Source organism: Poecilia latipinna, unplaced genomic scaffold (genome assembly GCF_001443285.1).
Source record: "Poecilia latipinna isolate Pla-1442-1.1 unplaced genomic scaffold, P_latipinna-1.0 Scaffold449, whole genome shotgun sequence".
Lineage (NCBI taxonomy): Eukaryota > Metazoa > Chordata > Actinopteri > Cyprinodontiformes > Poeciliidae > Poecilia > Poecilia latipinna.
This window is the reverse complement of record NW_015113065.1, coordinates 146,658-163,486: the sequence shown is the minus strand read 5'-3', so window position 1 is coordinate 163,486 and position 16,829 is coordinate 146,658. Positions and strand designations below refer to the sequence as shown.

The 16,829-nt window shown below is 40.5% G+C and overlaps 2 protein-coding genes across 4 annotated transcripts; both read left to right on the top strand.

Moving 5' to 3' along the window:
• Window positions 1-97: 97 nt before the first annotated feature.
• tmc8 (transmembrane channel-like 8) lies at window positions 98-9,291 on the top strand. Of its 2 annotated transcripts, none has more exons than XM_015038673.1 (17): window positions 98-344; window positions 1,238-1,627; window positions 2,167-2,431; window positions 3,115-3,263; window positions 3,345-3,476; window positions 3,568-3,620; window positions 3,757-3,896; window positions 4,089-4,236; window positions 5,549-5,713; window positions 5,805-5,956; window positions 6,041-6,113; window positions 6,347-6,450; window positions 6,597-6,783; window positions 7,544-7,692; window positions 7,857-7,997; window positions 8,454-8,532; window positions 8,834-9,291. In XM_015038673.1, the coding sequence occupies exons 2-17, from the start codon at window positions 1,585-1,587 to the stop codon at window positions 8,954-8,956; spliced, it is 2,103 nt and encodes a 700-aa protein (XP_014894159.1). In that variant the 5' UTR covers window positions 98-344; window positions 1,238-1,584; the 3' UTR covers window positions 8,957-9,291. The 2 variants fall into 2 exon arrangements, with proteins under 2 accessions (XP_014894159.1, XP_014894160.1); XM_015038674.1 differs by lacking the exon at window positions 98-344 and having other exon boundaries at window positions 363-1,385; window positions 1,498-1,627.
• LOC106951265 (Fc receptor-like protein 5) lies at window positions 9,228-16,804 on the top strand. 2 transcript variants are annotated; one of them, XM_015038676.1, is made up of 11 exons: window positions 9,228-9,495; window positions 9,598-9,624; window positions 10,547-10,825; window positions 10,893-11,186; window positions 11,864-12,136; window positions 12,730-13,038; window positions 14,184-14,237; window positions 14,324-14,425; window positions 14,510-14,534; window positions 14,632-14,701; window positions 16,593-16,804. In XM_015038676.1, the coding sequence occupies exons 1-11, from the start codon at window positions 9,252-9,254 to the stop codon at window positions 16,611-16,613; spliced, it is 1,698 nt and encodes a 565-aa protein (XP_014894162.1). In that variant the 5' UTR covers window positions 9,228-9,251; the 3' UTR covers window positions 16,614-16,804. The 2 variants fall into 2 exon arrangements, with proteins under 2 accessions (XP_014894162.1, XP_014894161.1); XM_015038675.1 differs by having other exon boundaries at window positions 14,623-14,701.
• The last annotated feature ends 25 nt before the right edge of the window (window positions 16,805-16,829 follow it).

Sequence of the window (16,829 nt, the reverse complement as noted above, 5' to 3'; positions counted from 1 at the left end):
GAATTATATATATATATATATATATATATATATATATATATATATATATATATATATATATATAAAAGTTACTTCTTTTAAATTAATTAAAAAATAAAAAAAATCAAATTAGACCATGGACGGCTCAGCAAAGCTGTCCTTATATAGCAGACAGTGTGTTTTTGCTGAAGTGACCCACTTTTTCCACCCTAATTACTGTTGAGCCCTTAATTGTGATATTTCCAAACCAGGCAGTGATCATTTTAAAATGAAAACAGGTGACCCAAATGACACTCCTAATGTATCAGTACCTGATGTCTGTGCTTGAAAAATGTCTAAACAAACAGAAAGAAGAGCATAATTATGTGAGTAAAATTGATAAATGATTTTAATTTGAATCTGAAAAGTATGGGATGAATATATGCGTTCAACCCACCAAAGTCAGAACTTCCCGTTGTAGCTCACCTGGCTCAATGATTAAGTAGGGTTATTAATGGTGATGGGCAGATTCATTTAACCAACTTTTAATCAGTGTGGATCAAATTTCTAGATTTATTGTTGTGTTTTGCTGAAGAAGTTGTTTTTTGCACACAAAAAGGTACTTGACCAGCATATCTTTTCCACACACCAATCTGAGGTTTCCTGTTTTTTATTTTTGCTTCTAAGTGTAAAGATATGCAAATACTTCCGTTGCCAACTCTCCGCTTCCTCTCCAAGTACTTTGAACAAAAGCTCAACAACTTCTCCTCTCTCTGTTTCCATTCTTTGTCTCAAAGCCAAACTCTAACATCCCTTTGTTTCTGGCCAAAGCAGAGTGTGTCTTTGGCAGTTTCAGTAGAATGGAAACCAATCATGTGGAAACAGCAGCTTAGAAATGACGTTGATACGATTTAAGAATGTATTGACTGGAAACCTCAAATGTCTTTGTGGTCTCCTGAGAGTGGGTGTAAAACGTCTTTGTGTTTCATCACCTCCTTTTTTTCCCCCATCTCTCACTGGCTACGTGAACAGCTTCCCTGAGAGGAGGCAGTGATGTCGACCTATATGGCCTAACAGGCTTGTGATCTACTTTTCTAATTAGCAAAAGTGGAAACTACGACAAGACGGAGCTGGAACTTATGCTAAAAAATTCAGTTTAAGACAAATTACTACTAACTTTTTGTTAGATTTAAACGACACATCAGAGTCAGTCATGAGTCAAGATGTTTCATCTCATTCCTTCCCTAAATATCTCTGTGCTTTTTGCCTCCCACCCCAGTGTGTTTGTGCATTTCTTCTCGACAGGCAGGAAGCCCTGTCATGTGACTTCCTGCGATCTGTCAAAACTTCAGCCTCAGTTTGGACCAATTTTACACCTGCTCCACCTTGAGAAACAGAAGCGGTCCCAGCAGTGCGAGACAGAGCCGGTCAGCTGTTCAGAAACACTTCTGCATGGCGTCTGCTGCGAGGCGTGAAGCGGGGCGTTTTGATGCAGGACTCGGAAGTGACTTTTCACTTTTTTGAAACTTTGAGTTGCAGCTCGAGCAGAGAAGTCGACGGTATGTGTTGCTTTTGAGGACGGACAGCTTAGTTTGCAATTAAAGAGGAAGTGCGTTGGGAGGGACAATGGAGGGCCAGAAAACGGTGAACTTCACGAGACTGTTGTCAGGTAAGAAACATCTCAATTTTTCAACTCGGTGTGTGTGTGTGTGAGACAAAGTGAGATAAGAGAGCTTGTATTTTCTACAGATGTGTGTAAGGCGATCAGAACTATTAGCTCGCAGGCATAAAGTTCACAGGAAGCCTGTGTTTTGCGCTGTTTCATGAAACAGGTTTATGTGCTTGGCTCTCTGAGGAGCTGGTTAGTCTGTGTTTAGTTATTTTCAAAACTAGACTTTTAAGTCGCAACCTAAAGTCACCTCTTCTCCTTTTAATGAGAACATGGCTGAAGATGATGGAGATGTGCTGGACTTTGACTCCTTTCTTTTTTAGTTGTTCAGATGTAGGTTTCCTGCTGAGCCTCTGATCATTGCTCTGGGATTCAGCTATTATTGGACAGACTGACTTGCACTTAAGCAAATAATCTCAGGAAATTACCCTGAATTATGTTGTTAAACTATCTCAGATTAGTGCATTTGCAGAGACGGGTTTCTGTTTTGCGTGAATTCAACGTACATTGTGCCGATTTGCTTTTTGCTGTCCGAACAGACGAAAGCGTCCAGTCCACCCTGTCGTCAGACTCATGTGAGTACTACCAGACAGAGATATTTGACCTGCTGCCCAGTGTCCAGGCTGTCCGGTCCCAGCAGGACAGCTATGATATGCTGAAAAGCAGCGAGGCCTTCAGGTCGGGTGGCCCGCGACCCGACGAGGCCTTCGGCGCTGAGAGCCAGTCAAGAGGACCCAGAGACAAGCTGTCGCTGCAGCCACTGCGAGACCTGCCCATTTGTATGCAGGGGAAGAGGAGCGCAAGGTGGGAACATTTATGAACATATATATTTAAAACTGTAGTCTGTTTTCTAAAAGTGGAACTGCTAAAGTAAAATAAGGGGTCACAGCTTGCACTTGATTCAAATATTATTAGTTGTTGGTGCTAAAAAAAAAAAAAAAAAGATTTCTTCAAAGTAGAACAAAGTTACTGTTTTTTGGAAAAATATATCTTCTGTTTTTAGTTCAGTGCTGTCAGACTATGGATAACCACTTTCTAAACAAACTTTGGTGAGAATCTTGAAGCTGAAGTGACCGCTGTAGTTCTGGACGTATTCCTGCTGTTGAGTAAATTTCAGACGGCAACAGTTCGGGATGGGCAGGATTTCGTAACTGTGGTCAGAGCACCATGTTTGAATAATGTTAACTTTTTCAGAGCGTCGCTTCAACTTTCTTCAAATTCTGCGGTTTGCAGACATTTATGATCGTATTTAATACAAACACAAACTGCTTGAGCTTCCTGGAAAGGCCAGGCTCAGCTTGAAGGATGAGTTGAGAGGTTCTGTCATCCAGGAGGATGACAGAGTTAATTTACTTAAACTGAAAAGTTTTAATCTCAGTGAGATTCAGTTTAATGTTACACATATTTCAAGTTTAACTTTGTGTCCTTTAATGTTTGGATGTGTGACATATTAAGTATGTAAAAAATATACATTTGCTGTTAATTAGGGAAAGGAGGAAAATGCAGATCAGCAACATTGGTTTCTGGGAGTCATGGAGGCGGAGCCAGAGCATCAACAGGAAGAGGGTCTGGGCTCACATGAGGGAGGCGGGAGCCAGCTTGTTGCCTTGGAAACACACACTCCACAAAATTCAAGGTAACAGAAACTTTGAAGACCCGCGTTTCTTTATTGCACCTTTTGATCCTGTTTTTTTTTTTTTCCCCCGTTGATTTTCAGGGAGGTTTGGCGTCGGAGTGAAGTCCTACTTTGTGTTCCTCAGATATCTGATCTACTTGAACCTGCTGCACTGTGCTCTGATCAGCGGCTTCATCCTGGGGCCCACAGGGTTTTATGGCAAAAACAGCAGAGGTATGGTTGTATCTAACTCACCTCTGGTATAACGTATAAAGCAGAAATGCGGTTGAGACATATGTGGAGTTAAATCTCGGTTATTTCACAGAATGGTTGCGATTTGGCGGAGACGACTCTGTGTTAGACTTCCTCGTGGGAACGGTAGGAGTCATTATTCTGTACATGAATGCTGATTGTTTTAGACGTGAAGAAAAGCCACGTTGTTATATTTTAGCTTAAAACAATGAAAGAGGCTGTAGGCCACGCATGAGCACATCTTCTGCTTCTTTTAAACCAGGGACTTCTGGCTCGTTCGCCTGTTTTCTTTGGCTTCTACACCAGAGGCTCTCTGGACCACGACTGTCTGAACACACCCCTGCTTTACCTGGCTGGGATCCTCTGCATCATCTTCCTCAGTCTCATCATGGTTGTCCGCAGGTCAGTAAACCACAGCAATGCTGCAGAAACATCAATCACCCTCGGTTTACATGGGATCTCAAAAATGTGCCTGTTAAAATGCCAGGCTTTAAAAATGAAACCCCAGAAACTCATTTTAAAGCTTTTTCCTCACAAACCTTCAGACATTTAATCCTTGGTTTGCACGTTTTGTTTTTTTTCCTCCCCTTGCAGAACAATCGTTGGCTACAAGCACACCTGGATGCTCGAGAAGCGAACCAGCATGAACGTGAGCTTTAAGGTCTTTTGTGGCTGGGACTACACCATCCAGCATTCAAAGTCTGCAGAGCTCAAGCAGAGCTTCATCAGGAACGACCTCAAGGTGAGTGAAGGAGGAGACACACCTGCAGGTAACAACTTCCTGTTCGGCCATGCTCACAGCAGCCAACCTGATGCTAGAAAACAAAATGGTTTGAAACAGCAACGGCGTGAAACTCTTCTGTGAGCCGAGTGTTGGAAAGCTGAGACGTGTCTGGCCAGAATGCAACCATTTCAATACTCCTGATGGGAATCTTTTTACGGAGGCGTGTGATGTTTCACACAGATCCAAAATACATAGAAAACTAAGAAATTCAGGAGCTGGTTAGTAACGCAGCTTAATAGTATTAAAAAAACAAAAAAACAAAACGATGCCTGTCAAAGTGCCAAAAAAAAACAAACAAACAAGGTACAGCTCTATATACAACTGTCCAAAATACTTTAGACCGTTGATTGTTTCAAATAAGTATGGTCTGAATATTTTTATTTTTCTGTTATTTTGAAACTTGGATCCCTCTTTCATTCTCAGTTAAATTAGCTCTGACTTGTCTTTCTTTCTATTGTCATTTTTGTTCTGTTGTGTTGTCGTCGTCTTTATATATGACTTGACCGAACGTGTCACTCGGGAGACCTTTGAACCACTTAAAGCTGCAATATGTAACTTTCATTAAAAAAATACTTCTTCATACGTCCTGACAGCATGACAAGAGCCAGATGATCTATGGAAACATGTAGCTTCTCCACCTCTTCCCAGTGTTACCATTTCCATTTGTCAGGAACAACCAATCAGAAGCAGGAGGAGCGTCTTGTGTATCGTCTGCTTAATGTGCTAATGGCGGAGAAACAAAACTTTATCCACCGTCATCAGTGGCCACGCTAACTAGCCTGAGCATCCACAACAAGCTCTGTTGATGAGAAAGGGGAGAGGGTGCGAGCGGTGCATACACAGGTATGATTGATAGCTCTAAGACCCTCCTCCTGGTTCTGACTGGTTGTTTCAGAGAGATAGCAGCAGTAGCGCTGGTAGGAGGTGGAAGACTCAGATTATCTGTTTCATACCATCAGGGCATAATGATATGTAGAAAACATATTTTTTAAAATTTACTGCAGCTTTAAAAAAACAAAAAACACACGCATTGCAAGAGGCAAACAGCTTATTTATCTCCTGATTTTGTACCTCAGGCCTCACTAGGAAAGTATTTCTTCCGCTTATCTCCAAAACAAATTAAAATGACGTTTATAGGTGTGATCTTTGTTACTATATAAAAATCACTTAAAAGGAAGTTACTCTTGTGCATCTTGTTGACCTACACCAAATATTGATCTAGACATTTGTGCTGCAAAAAAAAAAAAAAAATTAAAAATCTGTTTGGCAGCTCTTCCTGGAGGAGAGGAAGTTCAACTTGAAAAAGGCTCAAAGGACTCTGGGACAAAAGCTGCGCCTCTACCTGCTGAGGTTCATCCTCAACCTGATTGTTGTCTTTCTGCTCGGTGGAGCTTTTACCCTCATCTACTACTCCACAAACGTATCCCTTAAAGAGGTAAGGATTTCATCCTGAAGTTTTGTATTTCTGCAGCAAATACATGAATAAATATTGTTTGAAAAAAATGGCTAATGTCTGTTTTTCATAGTCGAACCAAGTGTGGATTCTCAGGCTGATTCTTCAGTATCTTTCTCCCATCACCATCACCTCTGTGGACCTAGTTCTCCCTCAGATATTCCGCAAGATCTCATCTTTCGAGGACTACTCACTAACCGTTCAAGTGAATGCAACACTTGTGAGGTGAGAGGCAGACGGAGGCAAACGCCTTGTAAAGGTTACACACACACACGTGGCCACAAGGGTTCACCGTGTCTTTTTATTCAGGAGTATCTTCTTGAAGCTGGCTTCCCTGGGGATCTACTTATTTTTCCTCTTCAAAACAACATCAGTAGAAAATGTAAGTGAAAGTGAAAGGAGCAGGTTCATATTTTACCTTCATAAAACCAACCTGATCTGAGTTACTCTGTTAAAACTTGGCAATGATTTAAAGATGTAGAATTTATTAGCATAGATTATGAGCGCGGACTCCGGTTTGACTTCGGTTTTGCTTGAACTACGGGAACTTTTTTTTAAAAAAATTCTCCTTTTGACTTTTTTTTTTTCTTTCTTTGTTGTGTGTTTTCTTTGCAGCGTATGTGCAGGGAAAACCAGATTGGCATTCAGATGTACAAACTGTGCATCTTCAACTTCCTCACCACTTTCTGCAACACTTTTTTGGTGAACTACCCCAGGAAGTGGGTTTGCTTGACATCACTCAGTTTCTTTCATAGTCATTGTGATGATTTCTACAGAAAGCCCCCCCCTGCCCGATGTTGTTTTTTTTTTTTTTTTTTTTTTTAACCAAGCTGATGAACGTGCTTGTGTTCCTGCTGTTTGGCAGGCTTTTGCAGGAGAAGCGCCCAACATGCTTGCTGGTCCGGCTGTGCGGGAGGCAGCGGTTCCTGATCCCGTTCAAAGTTCTGGATCTGGTCTACATCCAAACTGTGTTCTGGGTTGGGGTGTATTACTGCCCCCTGCTGCCTATGATCGGAGTAGTCAGCCTGCTGGTGATATTCTACATCCAAAAGGTAGCAGACCGAAACAAGAGATTTGCATGATCAAATAAATTGATCAGGCATAACATTATGACCAGGGTGAGGACCCTGATTGGTTTGCGGTTATGCGACTTTGCATTCAATAAACTCGGGTGCATTTTCTATCTCATAAACAGTACAAACCTCTTTACAATTTTTTTTATCCGCAGGTGTTGCTGCTGCTCAACACATCCCACCCACTAGCAGGATTCTGCCACGAGTAGATAATCACCACCTGCCGGTGGTCGTAATGTTATGCCTGACTAATGCATCCCACTTGTGTTGTTAATTTTCCTAATGTAACTTTTTAAAAATCTAACTAATGAAACCAGAAGACTGGACGGCAGGCAAACGTATATTTTTAATTTAAGATGTTTCTAGTTCCTTCATCGCCTCCTAAAGTAGACCGTTTGTTACAAAGCTAGCAACCAGTTAGCTTAGCATTGTTAGCTTAAATTACAGTGTGCCTGGTACAAAATAAACTCTTAGTTTTATAAATATGATATTCGAATCTACTAAGACATGAGTCCTTGTGTTCGCAGCTGTTGTTTCTTGGACGATGTCCTCCATTTGGATACCAGTCTGAAAAATTATAGGAAAATATTCATCCTAATAACGGCGATAAATATTACCACAGGCGCTTTCCTAAACATTTGGCATAAAGAAAAAATCTAAATTGTACTTTTTGTAATTGATTGCAACTTTTTGATCGGTGAAGTGGGAATAAAACTCAAATCTCCTTGCGTTTCTTCAGTTTGGTGTCCTGCGGTGCTGTGAGGCGGAGCAGCGGATGTTCCGAGCCTCCAGCTCGTCGGTTTTATTCCACTTCATGCTCCTGCTGGGCCTCGTCATGGCTGCAGCCGCGCCGATCGTTGACTTCCACCTGGCTGAGAGAACAAACACGTACACACTGTTCCATTACTCTCTCAGTATTTACAATATGACACTACATGTCTCAGGAACAGCTTTCTATCTAAAATTGCTCAAATTCTGTGTGTTTGTGTGTTTTTTTTTTTTTTTTATTAACCTTTTTTGATACATATTTTTCTCTCCATTTCCTGCTTCAGGATCTCCTGTGGTCCGCTTAAAAATGAAACTGTGCTCACCGTGACAGAAACCTGCGTGAAAAGTCTTCCCGACTCAGTCCAGAACGTTCTCAAGTACTTGTCCTCACAAGCCTTTGCCCTGCCTCTCCTGCTGGGTGAGATGTAAGTTACATTCGGCGCCATCTTTTATCACAAAGAGGAATGCAGCTTTACCTGTTTGAAGAACAAGTTACTGCCAACAGGTGGTACCAGAACATGCTGAACATCGCTCTTCATGTTTTATCATGTTACAAACTTCAGTGGAAGCGACTTCAGAAGTACTGATTCAAAATTGCTGAATAGCAATAACGGTTTCCAGATTTTTATTTGTACAACAAAAAACCTGAAAACTGTGCTTCCCCTTTCTTCCGCTTTACGTGCGATGATCCACTTTGTGTTGCTACGTCACATAAAATCCCAATAAAATCCATTGAAGTCTATTTGGAAGAGGTATGAATAGTTTCGCAAGCTACCATGCGTGTTGTGTGGTTGCTGTCCATCAACTCTGCGTTGATCTGATTGGAACCACTGGAGATCAGATGTGATGTGAAATGAAAACGTAACATTTTGTGTCCTCAGCATCATCCTGACATCGTACGTGTCACGAGGACGCGCCAACCGGAAGGCAATCGAAAGGCTTAAAGATATGCTGATTATGGTAAGCTTCCAAATCATTTTTAACTCTGATAATTGTTTGATTGTTATAGCATCCCATTGTGAAATGTTCAGAGTTTCTATCCAGTCTCAAAAAGTGGGGGACATTTCACAGGATTCCATTTTAATCCTGTTCAATGTCAGGATTAGCATGACGCAAAGAAAGCTGAGTAATTGTGGGGAACATTCGGCTCATTTTTGTGAAAGAAGGAAACATTCGTTTACTTTGGTTCTCATCACCTGATGAGCTTCTGTCCTGTTTGTGTTAATGCTACGTGTGTATTCTTGCTGTTGTCCTCCCACAGTGCAGCTCGGATAAACGCTTCCTGGTGAAGCAGCATGCCACCTTACTGAGAGGTCCCAAGAACCCAAACAGAGTCCGTCCTGCTGCTGTGGAACAGAAACGGCCCCTCCACGGCGCTCCCTGATGCTCCCAGTTTACTCTCATCTGGAAATGATGGAAAACAAGAAGGCATATGTTGAATTATTCACAAAGGAGCAGAGTGACCTATTGAAACTTGTGACCCAATTCTGTAAAAAGACATTTTCAGATTATTCTTGCAAGCCTTTTATACGCCTGTGATAAAGCTAACAGTGCGCAGACTGCTGGAAGGCCTTTTATCAGTGTTGATATTGATGACATGCACATTAACCTCTCTATATGGAAAATAGAGCTTGGTAGTATTCCTAAATGTTAATTTAATATTATTCAAGAGGCTGTAAATGTTTTTATTTGTGTGTCTATTAAACTTTTTTGCACTAATTCCGTGTTTTCCAGGCTCTTTGTATGCCGTCATAGCAAAACGTCCCCTCTGTTACGTTATCTACACACAACATATGTGTCCCAGCACCATGCCTTACACATGCACATGCAATGAGACGTACATGCAGAAAGGACCATGCCAAAGACACATTCATAGTCTTGTTATGAAGAACCTACTCGCTTTATGTTTACTGCCAATTCTGGGTGAGTAATTTGGGAGTTATTAAGATCTGAATGGTTTATTTTCTGGGCTGATATTCCTCCTGTCTCGTGTTGTTGATTTGGTTTTTGGTTTTTTGTTTTTAGCTCTTGCAAGTTTGCCTGTTACGATAGGTAAGTGTGATTGTTCAGATATGCAGCAGCGTTTACTGTCAACCAGTGAAAACTCTTCAGACACTTTGGTGCACTTTATAAACGGTGTGGCAGAAAAAAAAAGTTTCAGGAGGACACATTTGAATGTTTCTATGGTGAACTGGAAAAATGGGTGAAACTGGTGTTTTAAAGGGATTTATGAGAAAATATTCAGTCAAATTTGGATTACAGACTTTCTGAGTTCACTTTGGCTTGCTGATTATCAACAAAAAACAAAATCTAATTATAGGTGTGAGACAGAAAACACAGGGTAAGTAACCGGCAGCAACGTTTAACAGTGTATGTAGCAAGGATGACAAAATCCAACCAACTCACCTGCTACAATTTGATATAATGGAAGATTCAATGCCTTCAGTGCTTAATCTGTGCTGTGAAGGATTAAGGTTTAGTTGCCAATCCAGTACTAGCATATAATAAAGTGGCAGTTGAGCTTAAATCCATAAAGGGATCAAATAAAAACAAGAAGGGAAATTGTTTCTTCCTGATGAAAGTACAGCAATCCCTGCACAGAGAGACGAGAACCGACTTTAAAATACGAAACCAAATTCAAGACGCATGAAAGATCAAAGGTCGAATACACAAATTCAAGATAAAATCCTAAAACATTAAAACTTTAATGCCATGACGCCTGTAATCAACTCTCTCGGATTGTCAGCAGCAGTTTTCTGCATATTTTGATACAATGTGATCATAAATGCATGCTTTCTTTGGATGGTTACCATTACTAATCCAAGAAAATGTGATTTCAAGAACAGTTGTCCTTCTTTTACTGCCGTGAGTCTGCCAATTTCAACTTGACCCTTCCACTAGTTTGTCATAAAGATTTTTGAGGACATATACACATTAGTACATTCTTTACAATAAGTTTGGCTTGGATCTCCAGGTGAGCCAGGTTCTCTCCGTCCGGTGCTGTCCGGCCCTGACAGAGCCTACCTCAACACCAGGGCGGTCTTCCGCTGTTTTGCCCCCGGCTTGTCCTCTCGGGTCGCCTACAGGCTGATAAAGGATCGTGTCCCACTCGCCACAGAAGTCAGCCAAAAAGGGAGCCAACCTGCAGTGTTTCCCCTGAAAGTCAAAGCAGCTTCAGGCGGCTCGTATCGGTGCAGGGCGTTTGCTGAAAGAAAATCAGGATTCAGCAACGGGATCAAACTGACTGTAGTCAGTAAGTATTGGACTTGTCTGGGTTCCCAAGCTTCACACTCAGTCTAATGCTCTTTATCTATTTCTAGCTCCGCCATCAAACACAAGAGTGACCTCTGAGCCCTCCCCGCCGGTTGCCTATGAGGGGTCACGAATCGTCCTGAGCTGCGACGCCGAGCAAGGATCTGACCTTAAGTACACCTGGCACCTTAACAGGAAGGAAGTGACCTCATCGACCGCTGGATTTGTTATCTATGAGAACAAACTTGTGATGGAGGAGGTGACTCTGGACCAGGAGGGAAGCTACAGCTGCATTGCTTGGTCTGTGGTCCAAGACATCAGCAGGTATTCAACCAGCGCAGAGGTCAAGGTGACAGTCAAAGGTAAATGCCAACAAAACGATATTTCATGCATGCTGCATCTCTTCGTATGAAGGGTTTTGTTGTGCCTTGTGGTGGTGAAGTCGGACCTAAATGCAGATATGGCCGAGGCGGAGAGTTGGTTTCATATTTAATGAAAACTGACAACAAAAACTTACAAAAAACAACACAGGGAGCCAGAGCAGAACAAAAAACACAGGAACTAGGCACAAAGCTGCCAGGATGTAAAGGGAAAGTAACTGGAGGAACCAGGGAGGAATGACTGAGAATGAGTGGTAAAAATACTGGGGAGCCTGATTACTAAACAAGGAACAGATGGCTGATTAGAAACAGGTTGCAGGTGTGAGAGGAGAGAGAGAGCTAACAGGGGAGCTGTAAAAAAAAACTAGACACAAGGAATAAATACACAGAATTAAACTAGAATCACTAAAAAGGACTAAAGTAAAACAGAAATTAGGCTGATCTAATGAGAATATGAGGCAAACAAAGAACAGTAATCAAAACTATAATCAAATAATCAAACCCCAAAATAACCCACGACCTGACAGGTTTTGACTCTGTTTTTAACTTCATCCCTGGGTGTTGGATGGATTTGTTGTGTGAAATTGTTGGTTTGTTTAAGTTTCTTCTAAAATACATCCTCTCTCTCTCTCTCTCCATTTCTTTCTCCTGTTCCACAGTCAAGATCTCAAAACCGGAAATTTCCATCTCTGTTTTCAAAGACGGGCAGAATTACCATGGAAACGTAACCTGCCGGTCCTCAAGAGGAAGTCCACCTGTGAGCTTTTCTCTGCTACTGGACGGCAGGGAGGTGAGGTCCGCCACAGCTGCAGAGTCCCTCGCCGCCTGGTTCGACGTTCCCGTCGTGCTCGGACTGAACATGGGAGAGGCCCGGTGCCGAGGGAGAACGGAGGTGCAGGACCTGAAGAGTGAGGCCCTCGCTCTGGAAGTAGGTGAGACGTGTGTTCAGGGTCAGTTCTGTGATCCACACTGCTGGTTCCCTCGTTTAGGGGGAGCCACTTCTTAATTCCTCTTCATCAACCTTTCTCTATGACCGGCCGTTATATTTAGAGACAAAAATGTGAGTAATAATTTGTCAAAGTCATATTTGTTACTTACACATTTCTAAACGTCAGAGATCCAAACTAAATAATTAGCAAGTAAAATATTTAGTTACCAAGCTAAATATTTATTTTGCAGCTAAATGTTTTGCAAACTAAATATGTGGTTTGCCAACTAAGTGTTAAAGTCTGAGCTGGTAGATATTTTCAAACTAAATATTTTTTAAACTGTATATTTAATTTGAAAGTTAAATATTTAGTTTCTGTACTAAACATTTAACCTGTGAATTGAAAGTTTAGTTTGAAACTCTGACATTCATAAAAGTATGTTGAAAATATGACTTTGAAAAGTGAACACCCATATTTTTTCTCTATGACGAGCTAAATAAACCAAAAATATTGGGGTTTATTATTATTATTATTATTTTACTCTGCATACCCATTGAGCTCATGGCCTTCCTGTTGTCCTCTTCCTGCGTCTCCAGTCCCGGTCGGGCCGGACGTGAGAGTGGAAGTGGACTATCTGTACGGCGCCGAGGCCACGCTGACCGCTGCCAGGCTGAGCTGTCGCCTCAGCAGAGGGACGTTCCCACTCTTCTCCTGGCTCCTCAACGACTCCGTTCTTCTGCCCGAGGAGATTCGGCCTCAGGCTGTCCTGTCCCGCCAAAAGCAAGTCCTCTTCCTCACTCAGCTCAGCGCAGAGGATTCTGGGTATTACCGCTGCAGGGCCAGAGACAGCTACGAGGACTCGGGGCCCTGGGCCGAAAGCGCCGCTGTACTTGTCCAAATCACCGGTGAGAAAAGATATTTATCATAAATGAAAAGCTGGAGATGCACTCTCACGTTTCCCATCATTTATCCCTCATAGTCTGCACGGTTTTAGGCACCGGATGTCCAGGATACAAATACTTTAAACAGTCAGGACAAAGGAAACAAATAGATGTGTAACATTTCTGATTTATGCCGCATTATTATACGCTTTGGTTTTCCATTCAAAGCTGAAGTAAAATAAGTACTACTTGGGTTAATATGCTATTTCTTAACTTTATTAAAGTATAAAACTACAAAACTATAAAACATTATCAAGACCAAGTATTTTTGGTCTAGTTTCCAGTGCAAATATCTTACTTGAAATAAAATAAAACCAGTTTACAGGCAAGTTTTGAGCAAAAAAATATGAGCCTTTTTTTAAGTCGCTTATTTTTTAACGCTGATCGTTTTAAGAAAGTAAAAGTTATAAGTGAAATAATCTGCCAGTGGAACAAAACATTTCACCCTTCATCAGTAGTTTCAAACGAGAAATTCTGGATTATTTTTTTTTAACTTGGTGAAAACAGAAATCAGCTGTTTAGCTGTTCCAGTCACTGAATCCCAATCTAAGAGGTTTAAGGTCTTTTAACTATAAGTACTTTAAATTAAAAGTATATGAGTTAAACAAACTTGCATGGCAGCGTCATGGTGTGGGGAATCTTTTCTTTATCAGAGAATCTAGTTTGAGTTGATGGGGAGATAGAAGGAGATAACCTGGAATAAAAGCTCTGAGTCTGTGGTGAAGGAAACAGAACCAGAGCTACACTTTGATCAAAGCATATCGATGCGTTAGAATGGCCTAGTCAAAGTCCAGAGCATTTGTGGGAATAATATGCACTTGAAAACCGACGTGTTACAGATTTTTTCCATCCAATCTGATTGACTGTGGGATATTACGCAGAGAGGAATGGACCAAAATGTTGTTTTCTTAGACCTGAGACAGGGATGCCAGATACAAATACACACCACAGTTTTCACATTTTTACTTCAAAAACAAAATCAAAAACCATGCATCCCCACCCCGTCCCCGGTTCACATTCATGCATCGTTTTGTTGTTCTCTATCAGCTGCAGCGATGAGCGATTTTAATTCTGGTCATGTTTTTTCTGCTTGTTTTTCCGTCAACCAGAGGAAATCCTCAACTCGATGACTCAGGCATCATTCTGCAGTGAAACTTCACAAAGTAAAAAATAATATACCACACTAGTAATGTACTCTAATAAAGCCACGATGTGTTAGATTAACTTCTTTGTATCTTCTGACCTGCAGAGTTTTTCACTGAAGTTATCACCTTAGTGTTCTGCTGCTTCTTCCTGCTGATGCTGGCGGTGGCCTCGGCCTGTCTGTTCAAGATGCTTGGCCACTCCCCAGGTCTGTGCAGCAAAGCGTGGGTGCAGTCTGTCCCACTGAAATGCAGTACTCATTTGTTGCTCTCTGCATGTGTCTTATTTGCAGCTCCTGCCAATGTTTCTGCAGCTAAGTAAGTTCTGCCACTTAATTTAAAGCCATTTTATCGTTTCTTTGATTTAAATCGTCTTGTCGACACACATGAAATGCCATATTTCCTGTGATTCCAGCACAATACCGTTTCATCTCTCTGAGCCGGAGTCTCAGACGGACACTTCGTCCCGTCGTGTCCAGAACCAGGTAAACCCGGAGTACGCCAGAGTTAATCAACTTTTCTGCCGTGATAATGAAATACTTTACTTCAAAACCCCATGTTTTTATTTTTATTTAAAGCTGCACTAACAGCTATATTTGCTCTGCAGCACTTTTATAAAACGATATAGAAGTAATCAATAGAGGGGGCACTTACTCTGTGTGCTTAAGTTTATTGTGATGTTTCCAGTCCGGACCCAGTTGCTGCTCTCTGGAAAGAAATGTTAACTAATAAAATTAGTGGAGGTCCTTTATTGATACAGTTGATTAAGCAAAATTATTATTTTTATGTGTTTTAATGTTAATTCAATTGTCTGCCAGGTCTCCCTCAAAAAAAAAAAAAATATACAGATGATAATCACAAAGAACTTGCAGGTTAAATAAAGAATAACAAATAAAAGTTTTTAGAAATAAAGTGTTGCACTGGAAAAAAAATATGTCCCTGTTATGTAGGTTACACACAGCTATAGCATTGTTTATGGGCATAAACAATATAAATAAATACATAACATAACATAAAATATGACTGCTCTCTGCAGCAGATGTTAGTGAACACGTCGCCCATCTCTGACCTGCTGGTTTGAGCTTTTAACCGCTCGTCATCTTGAGATTTATGTGAGACAAGAAGCTCTTTAAGCTTCTTCACTCAGGCTGGTCTTTAGTCTTTCAGCCCCTAGATGCTTAAAATATGCTCCTACGTCTTAGAACATATGATTTTGGCAAAAGCGTAAGCTTTCAGCTGCGTCCGTTCGTCATATCTCACAGTTTAATCAATGGAGGCGGGTCGCTCAGTTTCTAGAGCAGAAAAACAACCACAGTGTGTCAGCCGCCATGTGATGACACATGATCTCTGAGAGCAACAGCTGCAGGAGTTACACGCAGAGCTGGTGATAGCGTTTGGTGGTTTCCACAGACCCGACTGAATTTGCTGAGTAAAGCCTGTTTTATCTGTTCGCCGTCACAACGTGGGCTGAGTTTAGGCAAAGCGAGGCGATTCGTCACCTGCTGGCGTCACTGGAGCTGCGACCGCCAGCAGGAACAGCAGCAGCAGCGAGAACAATTCAGCCAGCTTTTTATTAGTTGTTTTTTTTTCATGCATTTCATCTTTACATATTTTTTTAAAAATTGTAGTTAGATTCTTTAAATAGTTTTAGTCAGTTTTGAATGGATTCTAAAAATAACAACAGTTTCATATCGAATTATATATTTTTTTAATAATCCACATTTATTAATGGGGTTTTTTCACTTTGACAATTGAAATTGTTTAAATAGATCTATAGAATTATAATTATATATAATTATAGAATTATAATTATATATAATACAAAAAAAATCATATTATTGTCAATATATTTCCTTTGTAATTTTAGGATTTGTGTTTTTGTTCTGAATGCTTTTTTTTCGCCAATTTGATACAGTTTAGTTTTTTGTTTAGTTTTTTGTTGTTGTTTTTTTCGCCACGTCTTAAAAAGTTTTTGTTCCACCTGAATAATTTTGCCACATGTCACCCACATAATTTATTTATCCGTCATAATTTTAGTTTAGATTTTATTTTACTTGTCACCTCTAAAATTAGATTTTTTTTTAGTATTGTACACTTTTAATTTTTAATGACACAAATGGACACAATTTTCAAATACATTTCTGAAGGTCTTTCATTTTCTAAAACACTTGAAAAGAAAAAGAAAATACTGTACACGCAAAACATATTTTGACCTGACTTAACGTGATTGGACTATTTTTATTTTATTTTTGTTGATATTTTAGCTTGTGCCGTACTTTGGCTCCCATGCAGACTATAAACTTTGCAATATAAAAAACATATAACTTGCAAACAAAAAAAAAAGACATGCGAATTCTGTCTTTGTTTCTGTTTCAGACGGCTGAAATCACAGTATGAAAACATCCAAGAAGATCCTGATTTATGCTAATTATTATTTATTTATGAAGTAACCAACTTTCTGCTTTCAATAATCTGATATGTTTTATAAAATATTCTAAGAGTGGGCTATTCCTGTATAAAGGGTGATACAATGAGTTGAACTTCTACTGTACTTTGTAATTTTGCAAATAAATCCTAAAGATGTAAAAGTGTGTTTTCATGAGTTAAGTGAAA